The sequence below is a fragment of the Anguilla rostrata genome, chromosome 17, assembly GCF_018555375.3.
Source record: "Anguilla rostrata isolate EN2019 chromosome 17, ASM1855537v3, whole genome shotgun sequence".
NCBI lineage: Eukaryota > Metazoa > Chordata > Actinopteri > Anguilliformes > Anguillidae > Anguilla > Anguilla rostrata.
This window is the reverse complement of record NC_057949.1, coordinates 9,195,946-9,220,512: the sequence shown is the minus strand read 5'-3', so window position 1 is coordinate 9,220,512 and position 24,567 is coordinate 9,195,946. Positions and strand designations below refer to the sequence as shown.

The 24,567-nt window shown below is 48.6% G+C and overlaps 1 protein-coding gene across 11 annotated transcripts in view; it reads right to left on the bottom strand.

The window, feature by feature from the left end:
- The window catches only part of rbfox1 (RNA binding fox-1 homolog 1), a 398,869-nt gene that overhangs the window by 120,372 nt on the left and 253,930 nt on the right, over nucleotides 1-24,567 (bottom strand). The window contains exon 1 of one of the 11 annotated variants that reach the window (XM_064314527.1): nucleotides 21,574-22,085. The exons of the other annotated variants lie outside the window; for them this stretch is intronic. Within the exon in view, the coding sequence (XP_064170597.1) occupies nucleotides 21,574-21,672 (99 nt within the window). The 5' untranslated portion in view covers nucleotides 21,673-22,085. Of the gene's footprint in view, nucleotides 1-21,573; nucleotides 22,086-24,567 lie in introns of those variants that run through there. 11 annotated transcript variants of the gene reach the window in all.

The following is a 24,567-nucleotide window of genomic DNA, read 5'->3' as shown; positions in this document are numbered from 1 at the left end:
GCTGGATGGTAATGTTTCACAGACCCTTGGTGTTGTAAGTGTTATAAAGAATTGAAAAATACAATCTGACAAATGAAGGCACAAAAACAAAATCCATCGGTTACAACTGGCAAAAGTGACTTTTCTTCCCCCCCATAAAATGTCACTTTGCTTATTTCTCCAGAGGACTAATTAAAAAAAGAGAAATGGCACGGCGCTCGGGTGACTTCACAGCCCAGGGTGCGCGCGGGCTTTAAAGGTTGCGGGTAATTATTTCCAGAGCGCGGGCTCGTCCCCCTGCCCATGATGGCTGGATCTCCGCGGAGCCCGGGCCGCTGACCCGCCCCCCCCCATCCCCGGCGAAAATAACGAGGGCCGGGGTCTCCGCCCGTGGCGGGCGGGACGGCGCGGGCCCGGAGCTCTCGCCCGCGCTCGCCGAGAAGGCTGGCGACGCCGCGGCGCCGGAGAGCGGGGGTAACAGATTCCGACGCGCGGACGGGAAAAAAAAAACCCGACTTCGCCGCGCCCTGCGGCCTGGCGGACGTCTGAGCGGGGCGCCGTTTCCACGGGAGCCGAGGCCGCTCGGAGCGCTGGAAGCACAACCAGCGAGCCGCAGCTCCTCGCTCCTTCCGGAAAAGGCAGCCCTGGTTTAATAGCGTAATTATCAATTCCGAGCATCACACAAAATCCCACTGCCCCCCTGGGCGCAACTACAATTAGCACGTCTTATCTGAGCAGGGCGAGAGCAGCGCTCTCACAATCCCCAGTAAGAGAAGAGTTATGAAATCACGAGCGACGGGAGACGGACGCCTCACACGCACGATAAGGGGCGGAGCCGCCAGCGCGTCCACCTCAATCGCCGGCACTTTGAACCAATCGGAAGACGTTTGCTCTCGGAGCCGTCGAATGGCGCGTCTCGCTGTAGCTTTAAAGTTCAGCGCGTTTGAACGTACCCCGCGGTCTTGGCGCCCGACCCGGAGCGTACCAGCGCTGACCGCGGCCAGCAGCCCCGCGGGGCAGCATATGATCAGCCACGGGGGGAGGGACTGCGTACACGGCCTCCCGCTGCGCGACAGCGACCCCTACAGCTGAGCGGGGCGGCGCGCGGTCGCGGCCAAGCTGCGCGTACCTCCTCTGACACCGCGACCGCGAAGCTCGGCCGTCTGGGAGGACCGCTCCCGCTCGCCCGCGATCTCTCCCGACCCCAGAGATGACACGCAGCGGCGAGACGGGCCGACAAACACGACTGCGTTTCAGTACCTGAGGAAAAAAAATGCAACGGGAATACGACAAGAAAAAAACAATGAGTCCAGAGACACAAAGGTTGACAAAAAGAGACGAACGAAAGGTTGGCTGAAATAAGGATATAAGCGACAGTTTACCGCAGCTCAGCCCATTTACCGCTCATGTGGTTCGGGTACCCTCTCCCCCATCACGAGGAAGGCCTGGTACGGCAGGACTGGCTAAGGTCAGGCCATTATCAGTAATAAACACACGATAAGGCTCTCTAAACGATATCATTCAAAGTGAAAAGGCTAAACCGCGCCACGGATAGATGGAATCAGGGCCTGACTGCAGTTAGCGCATTCTAGCGCACGTGCAAATAAGGAGAGCTGGGAGTGTTCGGGGGCGGGGGGGTGGGGGGGGAGGAGGGGGGGGAGGGGGCGGCGGGGACGGCACTCATATGAAAAGGGGGCGCGATCAAAGCAAATTAGATCAGCGGCAGGAGAAACGCTGGCGTCGGCGCCTTGCCGCGTCTGCGAGCGGGCGAACGAGCCGCCGGCGCGCGCGCGGTAAGTGAGTTTGGGATCCATTAAGGAGCCGGCGCGGCTCGGGCCGCCGCCGCGGGGCGGTAATGCATGAAGTGCGCGCGGGTAAAAAAAAAAAAGCAGCCCGCCTCCGAACTGTTATCTCACCACCGAGCTGCCTTCCGGCAATCGCCTTTACATCTGCCCAGACAAAAGGCCCGCCTCTCCCCCGACCGCCCCGCGCGTTATTCATAACTTATTTATCACCGCAATTATTATTTCATTTACAATGGCACGAAAATTACCGATCAATAAGGGCTAATTAATTATTCATGCGTACGGTTCATCGCTCACAATGGGCAAGCTTCGCTCGTTCCGTTAGGGTTCTAAGCCGTGCTGGTGACGCGACTGCTGACCTCCTGCAGGTGCACCCGCATTTCTGAGCTCTGACCTTTGACCTGTGCTTTAATAACCATCACACTTCTGAGCTTTGACCTTTGACCTGTGCTTTAATAACCGTCACAGAGCCATTTTAAACGGTAAACCTGCTAATGTCCTCATCCCAGTCAACATCACACCCAGATCGCGGTTGGATGGTCGCCGTGCAAGTAGTCATCATGCGCCGAATGAACTCCGGGAAACCACGCCTCCGATAACATCCTCGGGAAAAGACACTGATCTGAAATCAGTACCTACTGCAATGCCATTATCCAAGCAGTGGCCAAAAATCAAAGATGGTGAAATAAGGGGTGTTCGAGAAACTCCAAAACCTAAACTTAATGTGTAGCATTAAGACAACACAACAAGTCTTCCACACAAACATCTGGAAGGATCACAGCAACGATTCAACCTCTGAAACGCCAATATGCAAATGTGACACTGGACTCCAGAGAAGTCTGGAAACGGTTTTATTCTTCTTTCAGTCTCATCTCCCAGAGGAGAAAACCAAAAATGGGACAGAACAACCACCCCTATGCACAACGGCTTCCACTCTTAATTGGATTCTCCGTTCATTTGGAAGAACGGAAGAAAGACCTGGCCTGGGAAGACGTTGCTTTTGTTAAACTTTCTTTGGACATCGCTGCTGGTCACAAGGTAAAGGTGTGAAAACTTCTTCTATTAGAGCTTGGCATTCAATCAAAGTGCCTAGGCATGTTTTATTTAACTTTGTGTAAGAGAGAAAGGGCTGAATTTTAAAAAATTAATACACAATACTTGACATTAATTTCAGTAACCACTGCATTTACGACGGAAGCAGAGGCTTGAGGTGGAGGAACAGTATTACAGAGCACAACAGAGCAAGAAAATGCAGCGCTTTCATTTTTTAAGAGCGTGCATTTTACATTTTAATATTCATAAGGTAATCAGAACCTGGAGCAACCGGCTTAGAAAATGCCTTTCGTACAAGAACGCAGAAGCTCTACAGGTATGCTTGGGTCACAACCCCACAGATATAAAACATATTAAATTTGTGTGAATAATTTCTCTTCGCGCACGCTTTTGCCAACAGCGCCAGGGAACTAATTATACAGATGCAGAAGGTTCCAGAAGCATCTCCACCCGTGTAATGAATTTGCGTGCACTTTCTCAGAGTAATTGCTAATTGGGGGCCGGCGTTACAGCGGGCAGTGTTAGCGAAGCGGAGCGAGTCTGGCCCACGGTGGAGCTGGTGTCAGGTCTGTAACGGTCCTTTACGGCTGCTTTCATTCGTTTATTAGTATGGACGTAAAGTTCCTATGGTGTGTGTGTGTGTGTGTGTGTGTGTGTGGTGTGTGTGTGTGCGTGTGTGTGTGCCTGTAAGTGTCAGTGACAGAGCAGAGACTGCATGTGTGTAACTGTGTCAAATGAGCTGCAGGGTAACTGGTTTCACTCTCACTCCTGATCTACGCATCTCCCTAATCAGTTATATCTGAGCTTTCCATTTTGATAATCAGGCTTTAACTTCCTGAATGCAGAACTCCACTTCCTCACTTCCTCACTCTCTCCCCCCTCTCTCTCTCTCTCTCTCTCCCTCTCTGTCATTGTTATTCCCTCTCTCCCTCCCTCTGGTCTCCTCTGTGCTGTCAGGTATATTTGTTTTGGTTTAAAGTGTGGTCCGGCTGTGCAGTATCTCCCCGCACACTACCTGTGCTCCTATTGGCTGCCTCTCTTTGCACCACAAACTGCACTGCAGCGGGTGTGAGTGTGTGTGTGTGTATATGTGTGTGTGTGTGTGTGTGTGTTTTTTCGTGTGTGTGTGTGTGCGTTTGAGAGTGTGTGTGTGTGTGTGTGTGTGTGTGTGTGTGTGTGTGTGTAAAATCAGAAGATAATGCTACAGTTGTTCCCTGGGCTCTCTCTCACACCGTGTTCTGCACACAGGTACAATGGCTCATTCAGCACAGGCACAATGCCTTAGGATCCTAAACCCCAGCCACCCCAGGGCCCGCCCGGCACTCCCGCCCCCTCTCCCCCAGCCTCCCCGGGACGGTCCGGCACCCCCGCCCCCTCTCCCCCAGCCACCCCGGGCCCGCCCGGCACCCCCGCCCCCTCTCCCCCAGCCTCCCCGGGACGGTCCGTGGCGCACCTGCCGAAGCGGGACGGCCGGCTGGAGCACGCCCACACAGCGAGCCCCGCCCACGGACCGGGCTGGGCTCATCGGGCGGGCGGGGCGGCGGGGCGGTGAGTAATGGTAGCGGCGGGGCGGCGTTCCTAACCCTCCTCACACAGTCACGCTTCACGCGCCTCCATTCGACCTGCACGCTTACATAACACTGCAGCGCCCAAAATAACTCCTCAAACTTCCACACGCGCGCTCCACAACACACACACACACACTCTGCAACACACATACACACAGCCACACACACACTCTAACACTCACACACACACACACACACACACACACTCTGCAACACACATACACACAGACACACACACACTCTAACACTCACACACACACACACACACACACACTCTGCAACACACATACACACAGACACACACACACTCTAACACTCACACACACACACACACAGACACACACACACTCTGCAACACACATACACACACACGCGCACTCTGCAACACACACACACACAGACACACACACACTCTAACACTCACACACACAGACACACTTCGCAACACACACACACAGACACACTCCACAACACACACACACAGACACTCTGCAACACACACACACCCACTCTTGCAACACGCATACACACACACTCTTGCACACACACACACACACACTCACACACACACACTGTCACACACACATACACACAGAGACTCTCACATATACGCACACACTTTCACACACACACACACACTCTCTCTCTCACACACACACAGAGGGCCAGAGATGCACAGGACTCCTCTGCCGCGAGCGTGGGTGTGTTGTGGAGTGGCCCCTGGCCGGCTCTCTGAGGAAGCTGGCTCTGTGGTGACCCAGCAGCACAGAGCTCTGGAGTGGCCCCTGGCCGGCTCTCTGAGGAAGCTGGCTCTGTGGTGACCCAGCAGCACAGAGCTCTGGCGGGGCCACCAGGCCGGCACCGAGGGCCTTTTCCAGACCACACAGACCCCGCTTTCCCGCGAGAAGCCGCCACACAAAAAAGAACCCAAACGCAAACCTTGCGCGGAACGCTAGCAAACGCGACAGCGCGCAGCCAAATTCCGCTGCTCTCAGTTCTCCATCAAGAGGGGCTCGAAGGCAAGAACGACAGAAAAAAAGAAGGGAAAAAAAAAAGAAAAGAACACAATAATGCTGGGAGACATAATGAGGTTCCGGAGTCGCGAGCGGGATTTTGCGAAGGCTCCAGGATCGCGTTCCGTCACAATGCAGACATTTTAAAGCGCCATAATTAGGTCAGTGAGAGAAATCTCTTTAAAAAAAAAAAACACATTGCTTTTTTTGGGTTTTATTTTTGGGGAGAGGGGAGGTGGGAATCCGATTGTGCTCCGTCTCCTAGCAGGCCTACCTCCGCAGAAAGCCTTTTGTCTCGCTCTCGGCGGGGCGGCTCTGTCGGGGACGGCGGAGAGGCGGGCTTTTTTGTTTCGGAGGACACGCGGCCGGCCCGTCTCTCTCCCGACAAAGCCTCTTCCCTTTCTACCGCCGCTGCCCCTCCCGCGGCCCGGCCCGGCCACAAAGCCGGCGAGAGGGACGGGGAGCGCCCAGGCGCAGCCGATAATGAACGTCCCCTCTGCGTAACCCGTCCAAAAAAAACACCGCAAAATTACCCCGCACAATAGACCTTACTAGGGGAGGGAGATTACCTTCGCCGCTAATTCTGTGACTAATACCCCGGCTATAGAGCCGCACAAACGCAAGCAACAATACCTCTCCCCTCCTCTCCCCTCCTCTCCTCTCCTCTCCTCTCCTCTCCCCTCCTCTCCTCTCCTCTCCCCTCCTCTCCTCTCCTCTCCGCACCCGGCATCCGTTTACAGCAGAACCGCAGAGCAATGGCACTTTGTCCGAGGCTTTTCACTTTTTGTCTCTCTGTTTTTGCCGCGCGCATGATACGTACACATATTTCGCCCCTGATTTCAGCTTTATTGCGCCCAATTTCTGTTGCTTTAATGCTAGCAGCTGGCTCGATTCAAAGAGACCGCAAAGCGCTTCGTAACAAAGTTACTTCCACAAATTCTAATGTTTATCCGGAGGCTGGCGGTAAAAATGTTGTGTTCAATTTTTCTCAATTTTTGAAAACATCACCTAACAGTTCTTAGTTTCTTAACATTAATTTATACTGAACATTTACTTAATATTAAAAACAAAGTTGACTGCGGTGAGGCAGAACCAAAGCCTGAATGTAATCCTACGGTGAAGTGTTTGAGTTAAGGCCTCAATGTATTACATGCCAATAATGATTTCAACTGTATAAAAAAAAGAAGTTTTTTTTTTCTTTTCATAATCTGACACATTCAGCTGAGAGGTGAGGGGGTGGGCTTTGGAGAACAGCCTGCAGTGGAAATCCTAAATCCCACCTTTATGTACTGGGGAACAAAAGTGACACTGGTTGCCAAAGGCAATTGTGCAATCATTTGCAATAAAGAGGGAGATATGAGTGTGGGATTTCTGCCTTACTGTACGGCAGCTGACAGACGAGCCGAGAGACACTCCCGTTCACTTCCCCCGTGGAACATGGAGTGCGGAACATCTTTTAAAGGTCCAGGAACCCGAAATCTGTTCATTCTTTGATGACGCGTTTGTATTCACGAATGGCCCAAAAATATTTTTAAATGATTCTTGCAACAATAAAAAAAAAAAGTATAAAAGCCTGTGCTGAGATCTGCTTGCTTTCTCCCTTGGCTAAACGCTGGGTTTTCAGTGGGCGGGGTTAACTGGGTACAATGTACGTCACTAAAACACTAAGACCGGTGAAATCCTTTCTACTTGAAATATGTAAATGATTCTATTGCCACTATTGTGATGGTAAGCTAAGCCGGAAATGCCTGAACATGCCTAAACCTCCGGATGCAGAAAAACCTATAAGCTTTTCTCTTTTCTAGGGCGACATAGCTCAGGAGGTAAGACCGATTGTCTGGCAGTCGGAGGGTTGCCGGTTCAAACCCCGCCCTGGGCGTGTCGAAGTGTCCTTGAGCAAGACACCTAACCCCTAACTGCTCTGGCGAATGAGAGGCATCAATTGTAAAGCGCTTTGGATAAAAGCGCTATATAAATGCAGTCCATTTACCATTTTCCAAAAAAGAAGAAACCAACAAGAAATGGGTATCATTTCTGGAGGTCGACGGGCCCTGCAATATTGTAATAACCCCAACAGTTAATATTTGCTGTGCCCATTGTCATGAGGAGGACTTCACCAACTATCTACAAAAACAATGTAGCTTTGCTAAAAAAGCCAGTGCTGGTGCATGGTGCAGTGCCTTCCCATCCTTAAGCTCCCAACTGTTCCTGCAAGCGACACTCCCTGTGGTCACAGAACAGACGCGTGATGGATCGCTGAGTAAGGATACCGTTGGCTAGCGATAATTAAATAGCTTTCAAGCTTAGATATGTGGAATTAAAGCCTTTCTTTATTTGGGTGTAATGTCCAGAATTTGAGACTGCTGTTGAGCCTAATGCTAGTGTACAGTAGCTCAGTGTTACGTCTTTACACTTACATTATTATGCACGTTTAACGATATGGTAAATCCTAGCTTAAGCCTTTGCTTTCTTTAGTGTTGCCTGGTAGTCTAATGTTACTACACGGGGTGACCAGCTCTAACCTAGCAACCTAGAATATGAAGAGTCTTACAGATATGAATATTAATGAACACAGGACGCACGCCCACCCCGTCCTTATCGACTGAACAGGTCATGATAATCTAATAGTGTTTATTCCAATTCAATGGTTATAATTGGGTTAAAAAATTTGAAAGAAACATTAAGAAGGGAATCGGCTGTCACTTCTGGGGAATATAACCGCGATCTGAATCCAGCTTCCTGGATCTTCAAGTCAAGAAACTGCGGAAAAGACACAATTTATTTAGCGGAGCATGTCCTCATATAACCTGCCGCCTGACAAATGCATTTAATATCGGTCGATAAATATTTAATCCTGGCTTTTTTTTTCTCTCAGGTAGCCCAAATGTTGAGTGACAAAGCTCATCGCGAACCCTCTGCGCTATTAGCCTGCGCCAGCTAGCGCCGGAACACATTCATATCCAAAAGTAATGGGAATCCAGTCCAGAGGACCACAGAGTGTAGGGCGGTACGTTATTAATTACGTATTACGGAAAAAGAAAACCCTGTGCGGAGGACGTTAATGTTTAAAAATGTGTTCCTCCTTTCTGGATTGAGATTAATGGCGCCGGCCGCGCGGCACTAAACTAAACTCCACGGCGGCGGCGGCGGCGGCGGGGTCTGTTCCCCAGATCCTTTATTAACGGAGCGGGCGGACCGACTGACGCGGCGGAGCGGACGCGTATAAATCAGCGATGCAGCGGCCGCAGAGGGGGCCGGGCGGAGGGGAGGAGTCTGCAGAGCGGGCCGGGCGAAGGGGAGGAGTCTGCAGAGCGGGCCGGGCGAAGGGGAGGAGTCTGCAGAGCGGGCCGGGCGAAGGGGAGGAGTCTGCAGAGCGGGCCGGGCGGAGGGAGGAGTCTGCAGAGCGGGCCGGCGAAGGGAGGAGTCTGCAGAGCGGCCGGGCGGAAGGGGAGGAGTCTTCAGAGCGGGCCGGGCGGAGGGGAGGAGTCTGCAGAGCGGGCCGGGCGGAGGGGAGGAGTCTGCAGAGCGGGCCGGGCGGAGGGGAGGAGTCTGCAGAGCGGGCCGGGCGGGGGAGGAGTCTGCAGAGCGGGCCGGGCGAGGGGAGGAGTCTGCAGAGCGGGCCGGGCGGAGGGAGGAGGAGTCTGCAGAGCGGGCCGGGCGGAGGGGAGGAGTCTGCAGAGCGGGCCGGGCGGAGGGGAGGAGTCTGCAGAGCGGGCCGGGTGGAGGGGAGGAGTCTGCAGAGCGGGCGGGGGCGGAGGGGAGGAGTCTGCAGAGCGGGCCGGGCGGAGGGGAGGAGTCTGCAGAGCGGGCCGGGTGGAGGGGAGGAGTCTGCAGAGCGGGCCGGGCGGAGGGGAGGAGTCTGCAGAGCGGGCCGGGCGGAGGGGAGGAGTCTGCAGAGCGGGCCGGGCGGAGGGGAGGAATCCGCCTCTCACAGCTCTCTCTCTCTCTTTCACTATCATCCCCCTTTCCCTCTTTCCCTCTTTCTTTCCACCGCTCCTTCCCTTTCCTCTTCCTTCCCTTGCTTCCCTCATAAAAACCCCTTTTTCCTCTACATCTCATTCCCAATTGATCCTTTTTTTCTGTTTCACAAAAATAGAATAGCAACAAAAAATAAAATCAATGAAATAACTTCAAACATCAAACTTTATTTGGTGTAATAATAATAATAATAATAACAATAAAACTATTTATACAGAAACTTTTATGAAAACATCAAGGTGCTTCATAGTCCAGATAAAAATAAAAAAGGATACAACACAACTGAAAATAATGTAATATCTGAATGGCATGTTTATATAATTTACAGTGGCTGCTTGTGATCATTTGTGAAAGAGTGAATTCCATTACTCCACCTCATGTCTGCTATGGAAAGGCTACCAGGGTTAGATCTCAAGAGATCTCAAGAAGCTCACCATCTGCAAACTGCATTTACCGTGGCAGCGATAGAGATCCCAGGGAGATGCCATCTTAGACGCTGGTCACATTCGCGAACGCACGCTCACGGAAATGCGTGATGGATCTAATGGCTTTGTTCAACTTGGAGCCGCCATCACGGGGTTGATGCGATTGCTTATTGCTGGTATTTGTTACACGGCGAGAAGTAGGCGGTTTTATGACTCTGAATGACAGCGCTTTCGCCAGGTTTAGAGAAGAGCTGAGAAGGCAGGGATACATAATACTTAGCTTGACAAATGCTCGCAGCATGCTAAAGCGTTGCCAGGCAACCTAAAAGTTAAAACCAGGAGTTAACGGTGGAGTGCTGAGCGCTCTCTCCCTAACATACAGATGTGCTGTGTTCAGTGGCTCAGCAAGGTGAAGCATCACGAGTGATGAATGAAAGGTAATAATCCCTGGTCTGGGTTGCTGTGGAATTTCAGTGAGTAAGGGCGGGTGGGGGGGAGGCTGAGGCTGTGCAGTACTGTGAGTCAGAACACCCCCCGCCCCCACAGCTAGGGCACCAAAGCTGCTCTTAGGAGGAGACCTAGGATCTTTCCCTCTGTGAATTCAGATCCTGCATTTGAATTTGGGAGTCACTACAGACGGAGAGGGCAAGGAAACCTCCAGCAGACCTCCTTCACATTTCTGCTGTGATTCCGATAAACAGACTGACTGGAGATCCTGGCCTTTACTAGGTTTAGACAATCGGGTTTCTTGCTTTACCTCTCGGGTTGCCATGCGGACACAGAAACCCTCAGTATACGTCCGAGCCTCATTACATTTCCTGCAAGAGTGGTTGAGCGGCAAACCAAAGTCATTCGGACTGTCAGACTGTTTGGAACATTCTCTCTGGCACTGAGGTGGCATTAACTGCACTAGGCAGCCACATTATGACCTCACCACTGGGACAGCCAATCAGGGTAAACTGAAGCTGACAACACAGCCAAGGCCTGCCACCCACCCACACACTCTGCCCGCCCTATATTTCCCTTTGTTTCCTTGGTGCTCTGATCATTCACTTACCAGTTTCCTTCACAGGCCATAAAAGCGTCACAAAAGAAGCATCCTACTTTCGTCAACGCTTCATAAAAGAAGCATCCTACTTTCGTTAACGCTTCATAAAAGAAGCATCCTACTTTCGTTAACGCATCATAAAAGAAGCATCCTACTTTCGTTAACGCATCATAAAAGAAGCATCCTACTTTCGTTAAAACTTCACAAAAGAAGCATCCTACTTTCGTTAACGCTTCATAAAAGAAGCTTCCTACTTTCATTAATGCTTCATAAAAGAAGCATCCTACTTTCGTTAACGCATCATAAAAGAAGCATCCTACTTTCGTTACCGCTTCATAAAAGAAGCATCCTACCTCCTATGCAGTTCAGACAGTATTGTTGCTTCCACAACAAAAAAAGAGAAAAAAAAAAACCAGCAAAACAAAAACAACGCCAAAAAGACAGTGGGCGGAACAGTAAGGTCGTGCAGCGGCTAGGCAAGCGGGCTCGCAACCAGAAGGTTCTCGGTTCTGGTTCCAAACAGGGTACTCCTCGTCCTGAGCAGACCTGTAAATGTGCACACTTACGAGCGGGTAATGATGTAAAGGCAGGCGATATAAGAGCACCTGCTAAGCAAAATAAATAAGCGCGTATCGTATCTCCCCAGCTCAGATATTCCGCTGTCAGTTAATGATAAAATATTCATTCGGCCCGATGGGGGAGGCTAACGCAGAGGCTGTCCGTTTCAGCATCTTTATTTTTTATTTTTGCTTCTTGAAACCTGCAGAGAGGTGCGGCCTAATAAAATCAACAATCCTTCAAACCCCCCACACTCCCTCCCTCACCCCCCACCTGCCCCCCCCCCCCACCCACTCAACAAGCTGAGAGCAGAGAGGATTCGGCTGTCTACATCACTCACCTGTTCAGTCTGATTAAAACGAGTCAGTCTTTTAGGAAGGTGAGACAGAAAGGGAAAGGTGAACACAAAGGGAGAGAGGAACAGAGGGGTGGAAAGATAGAGGGAATGAAAAATGGGATTGAAAGAGAGAAAGCGGGGAAGTAAGACAGGCTACACATTTCGTATTGACAGTACACTATTCTTAGTTCCACTGCTGCGCTTTTTCGCTTTTTTGTTCAAACAGGCTTTACTGGCATGGCTTTTTGTTTTATTTCCATGCCAGTAAAGCCTATTTAAATTTGAATTTTAGAGATGAAGGATGAACGTGTCACGAAAATCACTTCTAAACGATTCGATATACATAACTCTCAATTCACCTTACTTCCAAAAAAATTTTTTTAATCCATTCTTTCAGTTGAATAATATGAAATTGTTTAATAAATACGTGTAATCCAGCCGTAACCCGAGCAACAGTGAAAGAAATACCGTTGTTGTTCATATTTTCATCTGTCTACTAAAACAAATTCTCTGGCAACGCAATTTGTTTATTTCCATGCCAGTAAAGCTCAATTTGGACAGAACTCAAATGCTCAGAAACAGAGAGAGAGGGCAGAGAGGAGACCAAGCAAAAGAGAGAGAGGGAAAAAACATACAAATCCATTTTTGTTGTTCTAGAAAGTGCTTTACGTTTCCTGATATTGGATTTCCTGATTCCCGATAATATAAGATACATTTTTAATAACATTTTTCTTTGCCATTTTCTCTTTATTGAGTCAAAAGTCACTCTTTAATTCGAAATGAAGCCCTCTCGGAACATCTGTGTTCAAAGTGAAACCCCACCGACGTCTTTGACGTGAAGCGGAAACTGGAAAGCCGCAGACAGGAGTGGCAGCTGTTGAAAACCGGAAGGGAGGGAGCAAGGGGGGGGAAGGGGCTTTCATTCGGAGAAGGTGCGTCTTTTCGATACGTGGTCTTAGTTCGTAATTAGAGAGTTTCAGAAAGCTCTGCCTCAGCTTTAAAAAAAACACCAAAAAAAACCCGCAGGATCACAACGCAGCGAATGGTAAGTGAACTTCGGCACGGTGAGCGGGCGTGCCGTCGGCTTCCGTACCGCGGGACTCGCCGGCGCTAAGCTCGTTCTCGGGGATTCGCGACGGTCGCGGCGGGCGGCCGCTCTGACGCGTCGCCGCGGCTTGACTCAGCGAGAGCGAGGCGGATGACGGGACTTTCGCCGGTCGAGGGTGCTCGGCACGCGTCCGCGGGCCGCGTCATAAGGTTTTGTGTTTCAGAACATAACGGGCGGCTTCGCGCGGCGTGTCCTTTCAAACGAAGTGCGCTTCAGCGAAAAGCGCCCGCGCTCTCGAGACCCGCCACACTGCGGCACGAACCGGCGGATTCCGAGTTTAACTGCCGAACTGCGCCCATCTTTCCCGCGCGGAGGGGCTCCACAGGGCCGTAAGACAGGGGCAGGGGGAGTCAGGAACAACATCACCGGCGAGGGCCCGGTCGCCTCAAAGGTCGAGCAGCAATCTCGCTCCACCGGAAGGGTAATTGATTTGATACATTTTCGGCAATCGCGCGGAGCCTCGGCCGGGGCGGGGGCGGGGTCAGCCGCTCGTGGCGCGGCGGCCTGGTTTTTTTAAAAGCCGCGCCGAGACCCCGCGGCGGACCAGCCGGGCCGGACGGGGCGGGTCAGACCACGCGGAGACCGTCGCCGCGGCGTCAGGGACAGACCGCGACCACGTCACTTTCACTCTCCTCTCCCTCTCCACCTCTGTCCTCCATCTTTCTCTCACTCTCTCCCTCCCCATCTCCTGCTCTCTCTCTCACTTTCATGTTCTCTCCCTTCCTCCCCCCCCCCCCTCTCTCTCTCTATCACACTCCCTCTCTCTAATTACATCCAGCACTCCCGCGGTGACGGACGGGGGGGGGTGTGTAAAATAAGTCATCGGCTCAGCCGGTGATACGCTAACTGAGCGATGCTAGCAGGGAATTGACAGGGATTCCCTCGGAGGGCTCAAATTAAACACTCCAATCTACCACCGACGCCATAACAATCTATTTGGAACCTGGGGAAATTAAGGATCTTTTCTTCTTCTTCTTTTTCTGTGCAAATGGGGTGCAGGAGGGGGGACTGGGGGGTGGTGGTGGTGGTGGTGGTGGTGGTAGTATGGAAGGGGAGGGGGGGGTGTCAGGCTAGATTGGATCCTAAGAGAAAAAGGTGGCCGCCTCTCCTTAATAGATCATTGATGCGGTGCTTCTAAAGGCGAGAGGATCAGTTAATCTCCCCCCAACCAAAACGGAGTGGTTCTGAAACAGGCCGTAAAGGCGAGGGACTGTTTCGGCGTTCCTCTCATAAGCGTTCAGGACCGCGGTCCGGACCCCCTGTTCACGCCGGTCTCCAGACAAAACGCAGGCTGCCCCCCTAAGAGCGCAATGGCTTCGCTCCCTCCCCAAAATCTGAGTCCTGCGTAACCGACCAATCCACAGCACCGCCGCCGCGACCCGAAAGCTTTTCTTTTCTTTTTTTTTCTGTTTTAGGGGAGTCAGCGATTTTGAATGTTGTGTTTCTGCGCGTGTAAGAGGAGAAGGGGGAAAGCGGGGAGCGGTCGGACCGGGCGCAGAACGTCGCGGCGCGGTGGATAATTGCTCCGGCGCTTTTCCCCGTCCGAGGGATCTGAAGGCGGTTGTTTTTCGAGACGGTGCAGTAGACCCCCGTTCAAACAAAAACGCCGACGTCCCTTTGTGTGCTCCTGCGCTTCGGCTGCTCCCGCACACCAGCTTCAGCTGCTCCCGCACACCAGCTTCAGCTAAAAACCAGGGGCGCTAATCAGTTTGTGTGTCAGTGTGCGTTTGTGCATCAGTGTGCGTTTGTGTGTCAGTGTGCGTCTGTGCATCAGTGTGCGTCTGTGCATCAGTGTGCGTCTGTGCATCAGTGTGCGTCTGTGCATCAGTGTGCGTTTGTGCATCAGTGTGCGTCTGTGTGTCAGTGTGCGTCTGTGCATCAGTGTGTGTCTGTGCATCAGTGTGCGTCTGTGCATCAGTGTGCGTTTGTGTGTCAGTGTGCGTCTGTGCATCAGTGTGCGTTTGTGTGTCAGTGTGCGTCTGTGCATCAGTGTGCGTTTGTGTGTCAGTGTGCGTATGTGCATCAGTGTGCGTCTGTGCATCAGTGTGTGTTCGTGCATCAGTGTGTGTTCGTGCATCAGTGTGTGTTCGTGCATCAGTGTGTGTTCGTGCATCAGTGTGTGTTCGTGCACACTCCCTCTCTCAATAATCATTTTTAAATGGGTTACTACAATATCAAATTAAAATTTTAAAAATTCATTCAACTGTTTTAACAACTGAAACGTCTTCCTCTTTTCGCACCGCCTCCTCTGTCTCTGGCTCTCTCGCCCTTCTCTCTGCCTCTCTCTAACTCTTTCTCTTTTTCCCCCCCTCTCCCTCCGTCCCTCCTCCCGCGGCGGTGTCCGCAGAGGAACAGATGCTCCCTCTTTATGAGCCTGCAGAGGGAAGCGGGGAGCAGCTTCTCCCAAATCCCCGTCTGACTGCTGCACAGCTCCCCGCGCTCACGCAGATTCAGACTCACATCACACGGTGAAATACCCACCGCAAGACTCGCAGGGAGAAATAACGAACAAGTGCGCGGCGACTCCGAGATACATTTGTTAATGGAAGTGTCACAGGAGAGGAAAAGGACAGTTTTTTTTTTTGTTGAGCAGTTAATTTGCACAGATTCAAGATTCGATTAAAAAGGAAAAGCAGAACAAAAAACAATATACTCAGGGTCACTCATCTAGTACATGCAGTACACAACACACGCACACTTTCATTTAGCAGATATATAACACTCATCTAGCATATGTATAACACACACTCTTATCTAGCACATATATAACACTCTTATCTAGCTTATTTATAACACACAGTCTCATCTAGCACATAGAGTATATAACACACACACTTTCATCCAGCAGATATATAACACTCATCTAGCACATGTATAACACACACTCATCTAGCACATGTATAACACACTCTCATCTAGCACATGTATAACTGACACACACAAGACATTCATCCATGCATGCAGGCACATGAACACACAAACACGCGTGCACAGGCGCACATACACTCGCGCGCACACACACAGCCGTGCACACGAACACGCATGCGAGCGTGACTCTCTCACACACGCACACACGCGCGTGCGAGCGTGACTCACACACACGCACAAACACGTGCAGAGAGGGAGCGGGTCCCTGGAGGCTCCGCAGATGGCACAATATTTAGAGTCTGTCTGCTCCTCCTCTTCCTTACATACATCACCTGCCACATGCGCACCAATCCCCGCTCGTAAATTAGCGGCGGCCTGCGCAGATGAAAAGCCTCTTGTTTGCCATCGCACAATAACACGGGGTCAATTAGGAGGACACAAATACGGCAGAACAAAAGAGAGAAAACCGCAGAGTAAGAGCTCACCTCCGTACCTCTGCCTCTCCTGCACTGCACCGCACCGCGACACAGGGCCACAACGCCCACCGATCACGTAACAAGCCTTTAAGACCTCAGATCATATCCATACAGCCGGAGTCACGGATCTCCAAAGCCCGTTCAAACACGCACGGAACCGTCCGGACCCAGGGTGCACCTCCTGCGCACGCGCCTACAAAGGCCGTCCGTCCGTGAGTGAGTGAGTGAGTGAGTGAGTGAGTGAGTGAGTGAGTGAGTGAGTGAGTGAGTGAGTGAGTGTGTGAGTGAGTGAGTGAGTGAGTGAGTGAGTGAGTGAGTGAGTGAGTGAGTGAGTGACCACAATTTGCAGCACATAGACCACGGCGGCAGTCCTGCAGCACCATGGGAAAAAAAATTACCAAAGACTGTACCAGAGTATACAGTGCTTTTCAAACAGTGTTATGAAATGCTGAAAGCATATCATAGCACACTTATAAACTAATATTAGGAAGTTCAAATGATTAAAAAAATAAATAAGTGCTAAAGTAAGGATCCTGAGGTGATATACTGTTGTTTATTAGTCTGTTCCAGAAAACATCAAAGAGGTGATTATGACGAGCACACACCACTAGGTATTGATTTAAAACAAATGAAGCTTTGAAGTTGTGATTTAAAAAAAAAATCTTAATGTATTTTTTACACAATGTGATCACTTTTATACTGAACAAAACATGCTCTACTGAAATATGTATGACAATATGTACATCTAAATCACTTGTATAACAACATACTAGCAAGTATTACTATTATGGTCCAAAAAAAACAATTAAAGATGGTCACAGGGAAATTTAAAAACATATCCCTGCGTGAAATTATTATTTTTTTAATCTCATGGCAGACGCGATACAATGTCAATAATTGCTGACTATGAATGACAAAAGAAACCAAAAGGTATTTTAAATGGGGCTGATAATTGCACTATTTTCTCAGGCTACAACAGATGGGCTTCCATAATGTCTGCTATTAAATTGGAGGGATAAATATAAAACGCATTTTTTTCCCCCATCGCCGCGATTGCCAATGGAGATAAATGTTCCATCGTCACGCAGAACTCTCCAATGTTAACTCCGGTTCAAGTGCAAACATCACATTAATTGAACGACAAACACGGACACATTGTGGCGAAGGCCCAGAGCCAATAGTGTGCAGTCACTTCCCGTTTATGCTAAACGAACGGTTAAAAAAAAAAACCACACAGACAGAAAAAGAAAGATTTAGCACGCATGCAGATACAGTCACACACACGCATGCACACACCCGAACAACGCGCGCACACACACACACACACACACACACACGTACACACTGTCACACAGATTCAGCCTCGATGGCGGAGAACGTACAGCGTGTACTCTAAGACGCCACATGGGTAAAGGGTAGCGCACAGTGAAAATGCACATAGTTAGGGTAAAGAAAAAAATGTGCGTGGTTAGCACAAACCAGCCGTGGCCAAACTGAGCGCGAGCAGAAGCGGTGACGTGCTTGGCGAGCGCAGCGTCAGGGTGACATTACGGCAGCGCCCACGCCGTTTTCCCACCTGCATCAACCACAGATCCTCTATGTAACCCAGACTGCCAACTCCTGTGTCCCGTTCTTTCCTCTCTACTTACCCACTCTTGGATGAAGGCTTCCGATTGGTCAATAGGAGCTTGTTTTATTGGGAATGTGGAGCCTGTGGGGTCAAACTGCAGCCCACTTCACTTATTTTTTCTATTTTTTTTAGAAAATATATGATTACATGTTATTGGTTACATGTTCTGTTACACAGAAAGTACTATGATTACATGTTATTCTTGCTGACACAGTAATGCTCTCATTGTTCACAAAAATGGTTGAACGTAAAAATAGTACCTCAATAAAAGGATGAATATTTCCAACGATAATTTTAGTCTTTTAATAATTCAGCACGTAATTCAAAGAGCGTAACGTTGTTGGACCATAATTCAATCCTATGTTAGTGCGCCACAGCCTGTACTTGGCCCCACTGTGGGCCCAGAAACACATCCTGGTTCCCTACGCCTGCGCAGTATAACCAGGCAGCCAGCTCCTGTGTTCATCCTCTCCTCTCCACTTTTCACTCTAGGAGGCTCCAGTTGGTAAAATTTATAACCCAGCTAGAACACAATCCCATAGCAGATTGCATTAAAACTGTAACATCATAGCGAATAACATTGTTGCAACATTTTTATATCGTGTTCTTATTTTTACCACCCCCCCCTCCCCGAAAAAAACAAAAAAAAAATACCACACGTTTCCTGCTAGGCTGTAAACAGGTCTAGATTACACTCCACTGACATAAAAATATCTAAACTGTACAGTAGGCTATACCACAGGCGATGCAGATTATTAATAATTCAATATAAAAATGGTCTCACTATCCCTGAAAGTGAACACCAGTATTAGCTCATTCAACCTCAATAGCAAAACCTGACCATTTCGAGTAGCCTGTGGATCCTTTTCCAGGACCAGGTTCTAGGGGCATCAATCATGTAAAGCCTGACTGCAGGGCAAAACCTTTTAGCAACAAAAAAAATAAATAATTAAATAAATCAAGCACTTTACAAAATTAATTCTGTCAGCAGAATATTGTTATTTTAGAGAAAAAAAAAACAAAAAAACTGAATATTGTTATTTTTCAAGCCAGTCAACCCTTTTGGTGTCTATGTGGTGGAATTTGAGTCGCAACCCCAACCCCAACCCCCCCCCCCCTGCCATGGAGCACGCGGGGACCAGCCCGGGTCACTGCAACCGGCGGGTACGGTTTCCTTCACCGGGTGTTATTTATCACGCCGGGACGGACGCGCCCGCAGCTGCTGTGTTCTCCCCCGTACAGGTTGCGAGGTTAAAGCCGTGCTACGTTACACTTGTTCCAAGGCGTAGGGGCTAGCCTTTCCTTTACATGACAGGTCTGCAACGTAAACAGAGAGCAGGGTCTGCACAGGGGCCAGAGGAGGCAGGGCGCGGTGAAGACGAAGACTCGGACACGGACGCAGACCGCTCCGCCCTCAGCCCCGTGCCCGAAATAGCCCCTATTCAGCGTCTTAAAACGCTTACAAGAGAGTCAGGGCCTGCGTTCTTTTGAATTCTTCAATGCTTTCGTTTGAAGTCGATTTTTAAAACACTGCCAGGGATTCTATTATGTTTTCAGCATTCCGAGGGCGTTATTATTGAGTTTAATTATGCACCATGGAAACAAACATTTGTTTAATTAAGACAGAGGTGATTAAAGTTATCCTGCACACCACAAAGCGTTTCTGCTTCAACGCCGGTTTTTTTTTTTTTTTTTGGGCTCGGGCACCTACAGGATACTGACTTTATGGTGTCATCAGGGTCACAGTCACTTTAATTAATATGAAAAAGCAATTTAATTCAGACACACTTAAAACGGCCTCAGTAAGGAGCTCAACTGGGCCGTGTGTTCTCAGCAGTCGAGCCATTAGCCACGTTAGCGTGAAAGCCCTGGTCTTGCATTAGCATTATCTTTAGGATTCATAATACCATATTGGAGCCAGGGTGCAAACAGTTATCCTTCATGCAGAACCATATTGTCTTGTAAAGAATGTTGAAATCACATCCATTTTGTTTCTGTGTAATTCCAGGGGCTTGTTCAAGGGGCTTGTTTTTTCCCCCTGACCCGTCGCGTAGTGTGATTTGGCCTGGTTCTCCGTTATAAAAAGCCCGATAGCCTTTTGTGCTGTATGCAAACACACCACATAGCAGCCAGCGTCATCTGCACCTTGGTCTCCGTGCATTTCCCAAAGGTGGTCAGATTAATGCAGAATGTGTAACATCTTGACTAAATATAGCTCCAAAGACCCAGATTTCCAGTGCACCACATATCCTCCCAGCACACATTCCTACAAACGTTTCGGAAACCGTGTCACATCACAGACTTAATTATGCTGAGAAAAAAATCTGACTGGCTCAAAGATGAACAGAATTCAAAGTAAGATGAAAGATGCTGAAGCTTATGAGGCATGCTATTAGGCAGATGTTTTGATATTTGTTGATGTTTTGGACTTTTAAATTTATTCTCAGTTTGACAGCAGGGATATGACTATATTCAAAAATAGGTACGCATGGCCATTTTTGATCTTGAAATTGTGCCATCATGTAACAAATATTTACTATTTAGTCACAATTATTGTTGACCTTATTTATTTGTTGTAATAAAACGCACGTCATGAAATACCGATGACGTATTTGCAGCCGTAATAATTCCTCAATAGCACGCATAGCTTCCTTTCTTTGTACATCAATTCGCTAGATTAAAATGCAATGCAATCATTGCCGCACGAAGTAAAGGTTAAAGGCCTGACGCAGGGTTAATGGTTCAGCGGAGTGATTGGACAGGTCGAATGAGATCACCACTTAGTCTCCCGTTCGGTCAAAGAGAAAACATGGGCGCACGCGAAGTTGCGTTTGATCTCATATACGTGTTCCTTTTTAATTAGGAGTCTAAAGTGAACGCTCATTAGGGGCGTAGTTGAGGAAATGCAGCAAATACCAAATAAAAATGAAGAAATGTATTCACATGATGCAACAAGTACAGTAATATAGATGTGAAGGGGAAAATATACGCAGTGACAGTGAAATTGAGCATTTGATCTGAAGACAGATATTACGCACACACGCGCTCGCTCTCTCTCTCTCTCTCTCTCTCACACACACACACACACACACACACTGACACACACACGCTGAGCATTGCGGGGCATCACGTATCAGTGTTTCCCTCATTCAGCATCTTTGGTTGCAACATGAACACGCTGGATTCCACAACATTCACTCGAACATCCTTATTAAAAACAACACATTGACATAGTCCAAATCGACGAGAATTAAGATAAAAGTTGGTCAAGAATAACAGTCAACTTGCGTAAACTACATGTTAATTCATGCAATGTCAGGTTTTTAAAAAACGATTACAAAAAAAAACAAACAAAAAATAAATAAAAAAAAAATAAAATGCGTTTGCGCTTAATTGTTTAAATATTTGGCTTCCTCCATGGCCCCTTTATATATTTGTGCGTGGCATTATATAAAAAATATGTACAATGAAAACATAAACCGCGGCAGTGCGCACTGGACGAAGCACGTGCCAGGGTATATACATCCCCTGCCAAGCCCGCGGGGCAAAACATAAACTTGGAAGAAGCTCTCCGTATTACACAATCACAATCCAATAAAATACCCACAAGGACAAACGATCTGTCCAGTTTAATAAACGTATCCAAACACAATTTTGTAAGGAAACATTGCACTCATGAAGCTAAGAATTCGTCGGATAACTGAACATAAAACAGCGACGCACTCACCTGCTGTAAGTACATGAAAGTCAAGGCACAGGAAAGCTGGGGGCACATGTCCACGTTCGGCAGAGCGACACACGTTGCACCCGCGAGGGGATGCTGCATCCTGCTCTCTGTGAGTCTTCGCAAAGCGGACGAAGGGATTTTGCATGCACGAGCGCCTTGTCCTGTCCTGACTTGTCAGTCAACTTTCACTGGTTGTTGGAAGTTGTTTATCTGGCTCAGATAAACGGCGAATGTGCTTCTGGAGCGCGGCAGCGTGTGAAGTATAGCGGGGCTGCGTGAGGTGTACGGTTTGAGTGCCTGAGCGAGCGCGCGTGTGTGTTATTGTCCACATGCGTGTGTGCAGGAAAATAAAATGAGCGCGTGGGAGTCCGTGTAATTACGTGCGTCTGACTGAACAGTAGAGAATATCAGTTTTGCCGGCTGGGTCGGCTTCCACTGAAACCCGGAGGCGAGGGGGGGAGGAGCCCGAAGCTTGGATGACAGCTAGGCGTTCAGGCGAACAGAGCAGCTGACCAGTAGAAAGAGACTCGCTCCTTTGCCGGGATGCTCTCGACTGCCACTAACGCTACACCGCTTCTCATTTGTCAATTGTGTCTAGGGACAGAGTCGGTTTCATTGACCGAAATTACAGCGCGTGTCTGAAACCCCACAGGAGAGAGGGGGGAAGGGTTAGAGAGAAGGGAGACAATTATAAATCGCTGTGGAGGTTTTTAGGGACGTAATGTCACTGCCCTGCTGAAAATGAACTACGCCTTTGATATAATCGTTTCGACGCCTCTTTTTCTAACATGGGGGAGTGAGCAGGGGTGGCAGGGATAGTCGCGAGTAACAAACGAAAGAAAAGTAAACATACGTTATTATTATTTTTTTAAGTAAAAGTTGCACTTTCCTTATTCTTCGCATTGACATAACCGACCGTTTACAAACAAATCCATAATAATAATAATCGTACAAGGCTGATGTTTTTTTTTAATTTTTTTAAGTAGCCCCCTGTACAAGCCTAAAATACACACACGCGCAAGCAGACTTGGTACACAGAATTCGATTATCATTTGGTTGATATAAAAATAGTAATAGATGAAATGTAAATTGTGCCTTTGACATGAGGCGCGCATTCAATCTGATTCTACAGATGACAGGTCAACAAGTTGAACTTTGCAATAAGGACTTGAGGCGGGTGTTCCAAAAATAACCATGGACAGGGCAGTCGAGACCGTCGCGGCTTTTACTCAGCGCCGAGTCTGGTCCCGCATTGCCCTGAACAGCCCATCCACACCAGACCTAAATCAGAACATCCATGTGGTCTCGTTCCTACGGTTACAGCAGTAGCACAGCCTACTATCGGCAGCCGTAGAAGTATTGCGTATTGTGTTGTCGGTGAGGAGGTTGAAAATGCTAAGATCCTTCAGTTTGGAACATCTTGCCTACAATACAAGCTCTATCTGTTTCACATAGGACGGCAAGTATTGAGCAAATGACCCTGATACTGAGGATTTGCATAAAGCCAGGGTCAGTACCATCTTTGAACACTTCTACACTGCATATATATCCAGCTAACATGAGATGACTGAAGCAGTTCCAACACACACATTTCCCATGATAATCTTGTGTTATTCTTTGCTTTTGTTACATTCATATTGGATTTTAAAAAATCATATGTAAGGGAATTTCACCTATTCAGAAAAAAATGTACTCTAAAACAGAATAAAATGCATAGCCAGACAGAATATAATATTTATTCCATGCATCCCCAGCGTGCACTGCACGCAACTATGTAAAACTAAGCTCATTTATTTAATTTCTAAGGCAAAACTATGAGTTTTGCAGACATTTAAACTACCGAAAGAAGTTGATTAATAAATACGAGAAACCACACTTGCGCAAATTACCCATGACTGGTATTACGCATTAGAAAGAGACTGCACCGTGGCATGGCTGAATGTGGGAATCAGTATGTGAGCTCCAAGACCGTGTGCAAGGAGGTAAAGGAGTCCCCACGACCACACACATTAAACATTTATTTACTTACAAATGGCTGGTGTGTTGGGCCACCGTGCACAGAACATGCACAGAACACTAACTCAAATACAAAACTCGTAATGGGATCTCTCGGCACTTGCGTTCGAAATTCAAAATGAACAATACATAGGATAGAACAAACCCTAATTGAGGAACGGCATGCATTATTCATCTCTTTGGAGAAAAGTCTAAACACAAAATGTCAGTTAAGCTAAAAAAAATACCTTTTAGGGGACAGCTTAGCCACTCTCTTAGGCTAACGGCAGCTTCCAAAACGACCATTTACCTGAACCATCGAAAATGGAATGGTGAATAATTCATTTAAGCACTGCACAAAGCAGTGTGTTCTGGCTCTCGTGAAGTAAATGTAGACAAAGGGCGAAATCTGCCACAGTTAAAAAAAATAAAACATGCAACTCTTAAGTTTTTTATTTTTTTTGTTTAACACTGGCACCCAACATGGGGATGAACATGTCCAATTCCCACTCAAATTTGGAATGTCCAATTAGCTATCTGCAACTGCAGCCATGTTCAGGCGCTAACCACGCTACCTATTTTTGAGAGTGTAGACATCCGTGGGTCTCCTTCAAAACGAGGCATTGCCAACTTGATCCTTTTCACACTGCAGCCCACAGTTAAGCTGGCATAGAGTGGAGTCTGAGGAGGACACTTCATATGAGGCAGTCTATGGGCACCAGATCGACCAGCAGGGGTCACTAGAGAGCAATGAAATGCAGACCCCTAACCAACTGAACCCTCCCGTACCCTGGGTAACGCAATCCGCAATTGCATGTCACCCTACGGTGCAACCAGCCACGGTCGGCATTGGCATGGTCCAAATTCTAGACCAAGGGGTCAACCATGCACCACAGTGTGGCGCCTTACCCAAATGAGCCACCCAGCAGCCTCAATTATTTTTTTGCCCAGTTAAACATGATCAAGCAAATTATTTCTCTGCTTTGTAAATACATGTTT